This window comes from Bos indicus x Bos taurus, chromosome 14 (genome assembly GCF_003369695.1).
Source record: "Bos indicus x Bos taurus breed Angus x Brahman F1 hybrid chromosome 14, Bos_hybrid_MaternalHap_v2.0, whole genome shotgun sequence".
Classification (NCBI taxonomy): Eukaryota; Metazoa; Chordata; class Mammalia; order Artiodactyla; family Bovidae; genus Bos; species Bos indicus x Bos taurus.
In genome coordinates, this window is record NC_040089.1 from 73,528,858 (window position 1) to 73,541,302 (window position 12,445).

Sequence of the window (12,445 nt, forward strand, 5' to 3'; positions counted from 1 at the left end):
ATGGTGGAAATCACTGCCACAGAACAGAATATAGAAAGAAGAATGAAAAAAATGAAGACTGCCTCAGAGAACTCTGGGACAACATTATAAATACCAATGTTCACATTATAGGGATCCCAAAAGAGAGAGAAAGGACTTGAGAAAATATTTGAAGAAATAATAGCTGAAAACTTTCCTAACATGGTAAAATAGTCAACCAAGTCCAGGAAGCACAGAAAGTCCCAGGCAAGATAAACCCAAGGAGGAATGCACCAAGACACATAGTAATCAAAATGATGAAAATTAAAGACAAAGATAAAATATAAAAAACAAGGACAAAAGGACAAATAACATACAAATGAACTCCCATAAGATTATCAGTTGATTTTTCAACAGAAACTCTAGAAGCCAAAAGGGAATGGCATGATATATTTAAAGTGATGAAAAGGAAGAACTTACTACCAAGAATACTCTACCCAGCAAGACTCTCAATTCAGATTTGATGGAGAAATCGAAAGCTTTCCAGACAAGCAAAAGTTAAGAGAATTCAGCACCACCAAAAACAGCTTTGTAACAAATACTAAAGGAACTTCTCAAGGCGCAAAACACAAAAGAAGGAAAAGACCTACACAAAATAAACCCAAAACAATTAAGAAAATGGTAATAGGACCATACTGTTGTTCAGTCGCTAAGTCGTGTCTGACTCTTTGTGACCCCACGGACTGCAGGATGCCAAGCTTCCCTATCCTTCACCATCTCCCAGAGTTTGTTTGAACTCATGTTCATTGAGTCAGTGATACCATCCTATTATATTATCCTTTGTCACCCTCTTCTCAGTCTCTCCCAGCATTAGGTCGTTTCCAACATGTTGGCTCTTTACATCAGGTGGCCGAAGTATTGGAGCTTCAGCTTTAGCATCAGTCCCTCCAATGAATATTCAGGGCTGACTTCCTTTAGGATTGACTGGTTTGATCTCCTTACTGTCCAAGCAACTCTCAAGAGTCTTCTCCAGTACCACCGTTTAAAAGCATCAATTCTTCAGAACTCAGCCTTCTTTATGATCCAACTCTCAAATCCATACATGACTACTGGAAAAACCATAGCTTTGACTATACAGACCTTTGTTGGCAAAATGATGTCTCTGCTTTTTAATATGCTATCTAGGTTTATCATAGTTTTTCTTCCAAGAACAAGTGTCTTTTAATTTCATGGCTGCAGTCATTGTCCACAGTGATACTGGAGCCCAAGAAAATAGCCTGTCTCTGTTTCTATTTTTCCCCATCTATTTGCCATGAAGTGATGGGAATGGATACCATGGTCTTCATAAATGTTGTCTTTAGCCAGCTTTTTCACTCTCCTCTTTCACCCTCATCAAGAGGCTCTTTAGTTCCTCTTCACTTTCAGCCATAAGGGTCGTGTCATATGCATATCTGAGGTTAATGATATTTCCCCTGGCAATCTTGATTCCAGCCTGAGCTGCATCCAGCTCAGAATTTGACATGATGTACTCTGCATATAGTTAAAATAAACAGGGTGACAATACACAGCCTGGACATACTCCTTTCTCAATTTTGAACCAGTCCTTTGTTCCATGTCCTGTTCTAACTGTTGCTTCTTGACCTGCACACAGGTTTCACAGGAGGCCTGTAAAGTGGTCTGGTATTCCCATATCTTTAAAAATTTTCCACTGTTTACTGTGATCCACACAAAGGCTTTATTATAATCAATGAAGCAGAGGCAGATGTTTTTCTGGAACTCTCTTGCTTTTTCTATGATCCAACAGATATTGGCGACTTGATCTCAGGTTCCTCTGCCTTTTCTAAATCCAGCTAGTACATCTGGAAGTTTTTGGTTCACATACTGTTGAAGCCTAGGTTGAAGGATTTTAAGTATTACTTTGCTAGCATGTGAAATGAGCTCAGTTGTATGGTAGTCTGAACATTCTTTGGCATTATCCTTCTTTGCGATTGGAAAGAAAACTAAACTTTTCCAGTCCTACAGCCACTGCTGAGTTTTTAAACTAGCTGGCATACTGAGTGTAGCACTTCAATCGCATCTTTTAAGATGTGAAATAGCTCCACTGGAATTCCATCACCTCTGCTAGTTTTGTTCATAGTAATGCTTCCTAAGGCCCACCGGACTTCGCACTCCAGGATGTCTGGCTCTAGGTGAGTGACTACACCATCATGGTTATCTGGTCATTAAGACATTTTTTACAGTTGTTCTGTGTATTCTTGCCACCTCTTTTTAATCTCTTCTGCTTCTGTTAGGCCCATGCCATTTCTGTCTTTTATTATGCCCATTTTTGTATGAAATCTTCCCTTGATATCTCTAATTTTCTGCAGAGACTTCTAGTCTTTCCCATTCTATTGTTTTCCTCTATTTCTTTGCATTAGTCACTCAAGGTTTTCTCATCTCACCTTGCTATTCTTTGTAACTCTGCATTCAGTTGAGTGTATCTTTCCCTTTCTCCATTGCCTTTCACTTCTTTTCTCAGCTCTTTGTAATGCCTCCTCAGACAAACATTTTGCCTTCTTGCATTTCTTTTTCTTGGGGATGGTTTCAATCATCGCATCCTGTACAATGTTATAAACCGCCATCCATAGTTCTTCAAACACTCTATCAGGCTGAATCTATGTCACACTCTCTGAATAACCATAAGGGACTTGACTTAGGTCATACCTGAATGGCCTAGGGTTGGTTCCTCCTCTGTGTTCATCATTTACCACAATAGTGGCCTTATCTATCAAATGTGGAAAATTCTATTCATTTGGACTAGTTGGACCAAACCTCAGATGAATTCACAGAATATTTTACTTCAATGCGCCCAAAAAATTCTGAAATAGGTGCTCCAAATGCAACACTAAGTCATATTCTTTCACAATTACCCTACATTAATGGGCTGGTGTTTTATTAAAACAGCAAAATTGTAACTACAGTATCACTATAGAAGGAACTTTGAATTCATGGTATTACTAAGTCAAATACTGAATATAGTTAAAGAAAATTATTTTTATTTATATGTTTAACAAATATTTATTCAATTCAAGGGCTTCCCAGGTAGTCTAGTGGTCCACCTGTCGATGCAGGAGATAATAAGAGACACGGGTTCAATCCCTTGGTCAGAAAGATCCCATGGAGAAGGGCATGGCAACCCACTCCAGTATTCTTGCCTGGAGACTCGCCACGGACAGAGGAGCCTGGCAGGCTATAGTCCACCGGGTCACAAAGAGTCAGACATGACAGAAGTGACTTAGCACACATGCATTTGATTGAAATTCAAGACTCTGCTGGTATAAAGGTAAAAAAGAGTACTCTTTTCCTTTGGAAGATTACAGTCTATTGAGAAGACCAACTTGAAAAGTATTCTTCTATTTTGTGGTATATATGAACCACAGAGGTGCCAGAGAAGACATGGGCGGCTTTGGCAATCAAGGCAGGTAACATAGGGCAGAAGAACAGTCATACCGAGACATGGATAATATCGTGTAGCAGGACAAATAAAATCCTGTAGGATTTGCAGGGTCAGTATTAACATCCAGTGCTTATTAAACATTCAAAACTGCATGTTTTTGGAAAACAGTTTGGCAATTCCTAAAAAAAAAATTAAAATATGGAATATGACTCTGAAATTCCACTGCGGGGTATATGCCCAAAAGAAGTGAAAGCAGGGACTTGAGCAGACATTTGTACGTCTATATTCACAGCAGCATTATTCTCAATAGCCAAAAAGAGCAAGCAATCCAACTGTCCGTGGGCAGATGAATGAAAATACAAAATATATATACATTTAATGCATATACATTACATACAATGGAGTATTATTCAGCCATAAAAAAGAAAATCTGACACAAGCTATAACATAGATGGACTGTGGAGACATTATACCAAGTGAAATATGCCAGTCATAAAAGGACAAATATGGTACGATCTTATTTATATGAGATTCCCAGAGTACTCGAATTCTCAGAGACAAGAAGTAGAATGCTGGTTGCCAGGGGTTAGAGGGAGCGAGGAATGGATAGAAAACTTCTGGAGATAGGTGGTGATAATGGTGCTGCACCAACATGAATATATATATATATTCATATATATATATACATATAGTGACTTACAACTATACACTTAAAAATGGTTAAAATGATAAGCTTTGTTAAATATCACTCAGAGGGTAAAAAGGACGATAATCTCAATTTTGTATTGATTAATCAGAAAAAGTGATGGATCAACAACTATTTATTGAATACCTCCTGGATCGTTGGGCTTCTAATTACCTTGAAGTGGAAACACATTCACTCCAACATGAAAAACTATAGCTTCTTTCTGAAAAGTTACAAGTTGCTAAGACCAGTTACTTAAAGCAAAGTCAAAATTCATCTCCAAGTAAAAAAAAGTGCATTCCTCATTGTCCGTGGCTTAAAAGCAACTAATAAATATCTCCTTTGGACGAACTCAGTTCAGTCGCTCAGTCGTGTCTGACTCTTTGTGACCCCATGGACTGCAGCACACCAGGCTTCCCCATCACCAGCTCTCAGCATCAGGGTCTTTTCTAATGAATCAGTTCTTCACATCAGGTGGCCAAAGTATTGGAGCTTCAGCTTCAGCATCAGTCCTTCCAATGAATATTCAGGACTGATTCCTTTAGGATTGACTGGTTTGATCTCCTTGCAGTCTAAGGGACTCTCAACTGCAAGGGATAAAAATCTATGCTCTGGAAAGCAATACTTTGAAAAAGTCTGAAGTGACCAAAAACAGTATGTGATTTTTTAAAAAAAACACTTAACCATAGATAATATATTAAAACATTTATGATAACAATCAGAGTTCACTCAATTCAAACAAGTTCAGCAAGCACAGAAAACGAAGGAATAAGAGAACAAGTTCCAAAGTTCTAGAACAAAGCAAATCTTTCCGTTATTTGTATTAATTCAAGGTTCCAATTACCGTAGGTTTTACTGGCTGCCTACTTTTTCACAGGGAATTTCCTCTGGCTCAGACGGTAAAGAATCTACCTGCAATGTGGGAGACCCAGGTTCAGTTCCTGGAGAAGGGAGACAGAGGAGCCTTTCAGGCTACAGTCCATGGGGTTGCAAAGGGTCAGACACGACTGAGCGACTGACGCTGTTTTTTCTATTCCCAATAAACAAAATTATTTTTCAATTATAATACAAGTTGACTCTACTTACTCCTGGTGGAAACATCTGAATAACATTTCCAGCTACGTCTAGAATTCTCAGGTTGAAAAGATTACAAAGTCCCTGTGTCAGGAAACAAAAGAGAGAAAGAGAGCTTTAACAAATCTAATATGTAGTATCATAAACATCTCTTGTAAGTTTAAACTTGATGAGGCTAATCACCTTTCCTAATTACCTGATCAGTACTCTCCCCAAGGAAATCACAACGAATGAAGCACCAGATTCTCTGAATTCTCCATTTCCTCTGACCACTCCAGGGCAACATAACACGGTGGCCAAGAACTAGACTATCTGTAGTAAATATCTGTAGGTTCAAATTCACCTCTGACACTTACTATATATCTATGGGCAAATTTCTTAATCTTTGTACTTTAGCTTAGGAGATCCAACCAGTCACTCCTAAAGGAAATCAGTCCTGAGTGTTCTTTGGAAGGACTGATGCTGAAGCTGAAACTCCAATACTTTGACCACCTGATGCGAAGAGCTGACTCATTTGAAAAGTCCCTGATGCTGGGAAAGATTGAAGGCAGGAGGAGAAGGGGACCACAGAGGATGAGATGGTTGGATGGCATCACCGACTCAATGGACTTGAGTTTGAGTAAACTCCGGGAGTTGGTGATGGACAGGGAGGCCTGGCGCACTGCAGTCCATGGGATCGCAAGGAGTCGGACACGACTGAGCAACTGAACTGAACTGAACAGACCTTCAATATGGACACTGAATGCATTAAACAAATTATTAATCAGAAAGTGCTTACTAAAGGGTTTAATAGATACTGAGCATTTAGTAGACATTTCTATCATTAAAACAGAAAGAATCTTTGGGAGACAAAAAACAGACATAATTCCACTGGCACTTACTTCACAACTACTTCCTGTGTAGCACTGAGCTGACACAACCCTTTCCTTATAAAGGAAATCCATTAGTCCAGCCACATGCCCAACAGGACTGGATAGGCATATACATTCAGACACATGTGTGCAGACATACACATGATTTACAACAGACCAGAAAATGATTCACAGTACATTCATTATCAAAACAAATGACTATTTTCTGCAATGCCTTATCATTTATAATACAGACCAAAAAGAACAATGATAGACTGAATCATATTAAATTTACAAGGATATAAATGATTACAGGCATTCTTTGCATGATAATTCAGGACAGGATTTACTAGCATTCAAGTTTTTTTAAAGTTTAAAAGCTTCAGGGTTTATAAATTTGTAGTAAGACTATTGATTTGAAATATGGACTTTTACGTTAGACAGGCATGGATCTAAGATCCTTCCTTGACCTTTGCAAACTATGCTTGAGTCACATAACCACCCTGATCTTTATTCTAAAATTAGTTTAATAAGAGATATATGATAAAGTTGTTATAAACACAAAATAACATAATGCTTCATGATGATCCTGTTGCTGCTGCTGTTGTTTTCCTTCAAATAAGAGAGACATGCTTTTAACAGGTTTATTCTATAATTTCAAGATATTTTACTTGTTTATACTAAGTAGGATTTTAAGGAATATATGAATAAATTTTTGAAATATACTTATTTACAGCCTATACCTTGGTATATTTTTACATATTACAGTGTGCAAAGAATTTTTAAAAGAAACATCTACTTTAGAGAAAAGCGAAATAGTAGGAATTAATCTATTTTTATCCCTCAGTTTACTGCATGCCATGCCTTTCCTCCTATCAAATTAATTCTAATTTGCCTAATAAGGAAGGTAAATCTGTTGACAGGTTCCTAACAAGAAACAGTACTCTCAAACTGGAAAAATTGAGGGGGGGTTTAATGAAGTCACTGTTTATAAAAGTTTGACAGGCTTTAGGGAAACCAACAAGGTTCCCTAAGCCAAGAAAAGTAGTTCCCTAAACCTACAAAGTTCCCAAAAGCTAGGAACAGCAGACAGTTCTTTAACACCACAGGTCTAAAGAGCCAAGGGAATGTAAGAATGTTCATACGACGATGTTCTGATGATCACAGGACATTGCTATGACCCTCCAGAGAGGCATGCAGGCAGCTCACAGCAACCTTCTAGAGACAGCACCACGGGAAAACCATCTGGTACTCAGTCTCCAGGGCTTCCCAGGGGGCTCAGTGGCAAAGAAGCTGCCTGCCTACGCAGGAGATGAGGGTTTGGTCCCTGGGTTAGGAAGATCCCTTGTGGAGGAAATGGCAACCCACTCCAGTACCCTTGCCTGGAAAATCCCATGGACGGAGGAGCCTGGCAGGCTACAGTCCATGGGGTCACAAGGAGTCAGACATGACTGAGCAAGTGCGCATGCACGCACTCAATCTTCTCCTGCCCTTTCACCTCCTGACACTGCCTCTCACTGGACATATCCTAGAGGAAATCAGAGGACAAAGGAGCTCACTGATGCTCATTCTCAGTCTCCCAGACACAGAAGAGAAAAGCAGGTTGGAAAAGGATGGACAGTGGATATAAAGGAAAAATTGAAGATATCTAGCATATATTCCAAAATCAAAAAGTACTTATTATTTGTGCTATATACAAAGTTGCCAGATAAAAATACAGGAGACTCACTTAAATTTAAATTTCAGACAAAAAAGATAAGAGTTTTTTAAATGTATAAGTATGTCCCATGCAATATTTGGAGCATACTTATACTAAAAGAATTCTTCTTTGGTAGTCTGAAATTCAAATTAAAGCATTTTGTATTTTTATTTACAAAGTCTAGCATACCTAGCTTTGTAAAAAAGAAAAATCCAAGTTATAATCTTTTTTTGTCATAGTGATTTGGGAACTTATTATATATAATCAGAGGGAAAGCAAATGATGGCTTGTATTCAGACACCCTAATCTAGTCTATAACTGCTCTCTATCATGGTGTAATGAGTTCTTCACCAACAAAAGAAAATTTGGTTCCATCTTTTGCTTACCTCTGGCAAAGATTTAATGTTGTTCCTGGACAGAAGAAGCTTCCGGAGCTTCTTCAAGAACTTAATTTCTTTGGGTATGCATACAAGCTGATTGTAGTTAAGTTGAAGTTCAGAAAGATTCTCAAGGAAACAAAGTTCTCTAGGAATGCTGGCTAGCTGGTTATGATTTATACTCAAACATCTAAGATTTTTTAATCTAAAAAATAAACAAAATATATGAATGAAATTCACAAGAATAAGGAAGTCCATTGTACATATATGTACATATATCATTTATCAGAGCCACGTATCAATTCATATTTTTTGTAGCTCATCTGAGCTTTTCTCCAGTCAAGTGTTCACAACTACAATGAATCATTAGAGGATAAAAAATAACCTTTGCTGTAATTTAACTTTTAAAGATATTTTATGATCAGATGGTTCATGTTTAAAGTATTTTATATAATCACAACCTAGATTTAAGAGAAAGAAAATTCTGTCTTCAGTCTTTGTACATATACTTTATTAATAGTTATACTGAAGAGGACTTCCCTGGTAGCTCAGACAATAAAGTGTCTGTCTACAATGTGGGAGATCTGGGTTCGATCGCTGGGTTGGGAAGGTCCCCTGGAGAAGGAAATGGCAATCCACTCCAGTACTATTGCCTGGAAAAATCCCATGGACAGAGGAGCCTGGTAGGCTACAGTCCATGGGGTCACAAAGAGTCGGACACCACTGAGCGACTTCACTTTCCTTTCCTTATACTGAAGAGGAAGCCAGAGGCCAAATGCCATATACACACATATGGATATAGATACAGATAGGGATAGATTTAGATAAAAATCATATATTCTGTACCATTTAGATGCTGTGAAATATGCAAAGACAGGTTGACCACAAATTCTACCCTTATATATATCATTGTCTAGAAGGAGATCTCAGAGACACAGAACAAGGAGAGCAGATACCAACAGTGAGAAAAGGATTAACATTTGAGCCTGTAATTGCAGATACAGTACCTGAGGTTCACAAGCACTATGGAAGAACCAAAATTTTGAACTTGGCCTGAAAAAATTAGGGCAACAAGGAGGCATAGTAAATCTGCCTTGAGTAATATTTTCCTTGAGAAAATATTAAGTGTATTTTGAATAAAGAAGCCAGAAGAAATAAGCATTGAAAGTGAAAAGTGAAGTCACTCAGTCATGTCTGACTCTTTGCAACCCCGTGGACTGTAGCCTGCACCAGGCTTCTCTGTCCATGGGATTTTCCAGGCAAGGGCATTAGAGTGGGCTGCCATTTCCTCCTCCAGGGGATCTTCCCGACCCAGCGATCGAACCTGGGTCTCCCGCATTGCAGGCAGATGCTTTATTCTCTGAGCCACCAGGGAAGCTAAAATAAGCATTACTGAGCACCAATTATGTACTTGTGCATTAAATTTAATCAACAGCACAACCTTAAGGTTGGAATTATTACATTTAATCCAGAAATAAGGAAAATGAAGGATCAGAAGCAGTGAATAACTTGTCTAACTTAACTATCAGAAAACAGTGTCAAGATTCAAATGTCTTCTTGCAAAGCTAAGAATGAGGATTTATAATGCTCTAAAGGTGTTAAAGTAATAACAGAATGAGGTGCCATTTCTAGGCAGTTATAAATGGGGCCTGGAGCTTAGGATAATAGTTGGTGCGAGTGAAAGAAATATGGAAAGACTCTATGATCTCGATTGTGGAAGCCATATGAATAGACGAGACTGACAGAAAGAACAACAACAAAGGGCAGAAAGAGACAGAGAGGAAGCCACTGGAAAGATTCTTGAGAAATATGAACATCTGATCCCCTCCCAAAAGGCACTCAGAGAAGGCAAGAGCAGAAAAATAGATAAACCAGGTTAAGAAGTAATTTCTAAAGGTATGGGAGAAGAGTATTTCAAAATTAAAAAGATGGGCAAAACTCTAAATATTAAAATAGTAAAGAGAAATAATGCAAAAAAAATCCAAACCTACTAGAACTAAAAGCAGGATCACAGACTACAAAGTCTCTATTTTAAATTTATTTTATGTGTATATTGTAGCCACAAACAACTGGAAAATAATATTTTCAAAATTCCATTTACAATAACATCAGAAAACACATAAAATAGTTAAGAATACATTTAATGAAAGACAATACTGTACTCTGTTCTCCAAAAAGAGCTAAGCTTACTGAATCGTGAACTCATAATATGTTATAGTTGCAAGAATTTTGAAGTTCATCTCAAAATTCTTCCTTTAGAGATGAGAAAACCAAGATCCAAGACAGTTAAAATACTTGGCCAGCGTCATAAGGCTAGTTGCACAAAGTTACGACCTAAACCTAATTCACCAGATCTTCCAAAGTGTCATTTTTTTCATTACATCACCAACATATAAATCAATTGATAAACTCAATGAGTGAAAAAGCAAGAAGACAACTACTGGCATTTTATTACTATAAATATTCCTTTTCTTCAGAAATGAGATAGCTTCAAATATTTTTCTAGGTGCTTTTATTTAACACATTACTTTTTCTGTAAAAATCTATCTTGGAAAAATACATTGGGTAGAGGTATAGGCAAGTAAATTGGAATAAACTTTAGGTAAGGCAGAAGGCCTTTTGTTGAGAACCATTCATAGTTTTGGATCCTTCCTTCAAAAATCTGGATGTTTTTATGTTGTAATACATCTGTTTCTGTTCAAGAGGCAATAAGGAGTCTCCAAAGTAACCCTAAAGGTTTCTCTCTCCAACAGTCAGAAGAAAAGCCCAAGAGGGTGTTCTGCCAGAAGAAGGACAAGACCCTCAGTTGGCTCCAGAAAGCCCCTGTAACAGCAGCTCCTCCGTGCAAATGTGATAATAAAATGTGGGTTTGTTTGTTTTTTTTGAAAATGACATACTGATTTTAAAGCCATTATTTTCACATTACCTATTCCATCAAGCTGAAAATGTTTTACTGTAAAGTCCCCATTTCTATAGCAGAGCAAGCTCCAAGAACCCCACAGTTAGGAAATCAGTAACAATCAACTTTAGAACTGTTTCAAACCCTCACTTTTATACTTAGACTACCAAATCATGTGGTTTCTCATTTCTCTGAAGTGTTTAAAGAACCATCTGCTTAAACTTAGTGGCTTGCCTCAGTCTTTCAATTGCTCTTTGCTATGTATAAATCTCACAAGGACTTGAGTCTACAGTGTTCTAATAACAGGGTGGGGGGACACGGCAGCTGAAGGGGGAGAGGGAAAAAGTAACCATCTCTCATTATAACAAAATTACCTGCTAATTTCTTGAGGAATCCATGTAAGCTGATTGTTGTTCAGATTAAGCAGGATCAAACTTTGTAAACCATCTGTTAGAAAATAATTTCAGTCATTTTAGCTATCTGTTAGAAAATAATGTTTAGTCACTTTCCCATACACCTTTGTTCTCCTTATTTTCTTGCGTTGGCCAAGGTTCTTTGGGTGCTGGTAACTGATACCCTCTTAAATTAGTTTAAGCAAAAAGGTACACCTTACCACAAAGTTACAAAGCTAAATCGTGGCCCCTGAGGACACAGGAGTACCGCCAAACTCACCACAAACGAAGCAGAAACTCAAAGGCACCGGTACTCAGGGCTGTTTTAGTTCTGTTTTTTAGACTTGCAAGAGGAGCCCCATAAATGTTTGCAAAGCGCCATGAATCAAGTCCAAAGGGTCTTCTTGATCCACAGAACTCATTCACCCATTCACCCAACAGAAAACCCGCCAAAGGCCCCGCGGCCCGCAGGCACCTTCCGCCCGGGGTCTGCAGTCTCTTGGGGACCAGGCAGGCTGAACTCCGTATCGAAGAGAGCGAAGTAGACGCAGAGCGTGCTCCACTCCGTGCAAGCCCAGAGCCAGGGTCTCCCTGGGGCGGAAGGAGCAGATGTGCATCGGCCCTTTAAACAGTTAGTTTCTAATCTTCCCCGGAGACTGGAAGGATCCGGGAAATTCTGTGCGGTGTTTCATGGAGAACAGGCCTTCTTCGGTCACCAGCGTCTGCGCAGGGCCCAAGACGAAGTCGAGTACTAAGGTCTCTCCCCGCTCTCCGTGCCGGGTACTGTGATGGCTCCCCTCGGGCACCCCTCCTGCGTGCAGGGCCCCGGGCTTGCCCACATTACTCGTGGACACCGTCGCGCCGATGCTTCCCAGCCCCTTGAGGAGGTCGATCTCCCACTACTAGTGCCTTGAAGTAGGTGATTCCAGACTGGTATACCCCGCTTCTAGGTACCTCTTCGTCTCCCCAGCAGTCCCCTGGTTGGACTTGGCCTCAGACCTCCCAGTCCGTTGCGCGGAGAAAGTCCGTTGCTGCCTGGGCCTGCCCCGCCCTATCCTGTTTCCAACATGCTGG

General features: G+C 39.1%; 1 protein-coding gene across 1 annotated transcript in view; it reads right to left on the reverse strand.

Annotated features, from left to right (window-relative positions):
- LRRC69 (leucine rich repeat containing 69) overlaps positions 1-12,445 on the reverse strand; it is a 77,514-nt gene that overhangs the window by 26,821 nt on the left and 38,248 nt on the right. The window contains exons 3-5 of the mRNA XM_027561587.1: positions 11,354-11,426; positions 8,090-8,285; positions 5,166-5,237 (exon numbers count right to left, since the gene is read on the reverse strand). Coding sequence (XP_027417388.1) covers positions 5,166-5,237; positions 8,090-8,285; positions 11,354-11,426 — 341 coding nt within the window. The remainder of the gene's footprint in view (positions 1-5,165; positions 5,238-8,089; positions 8,286-11,353; positions 11,427-12,445) is intronic.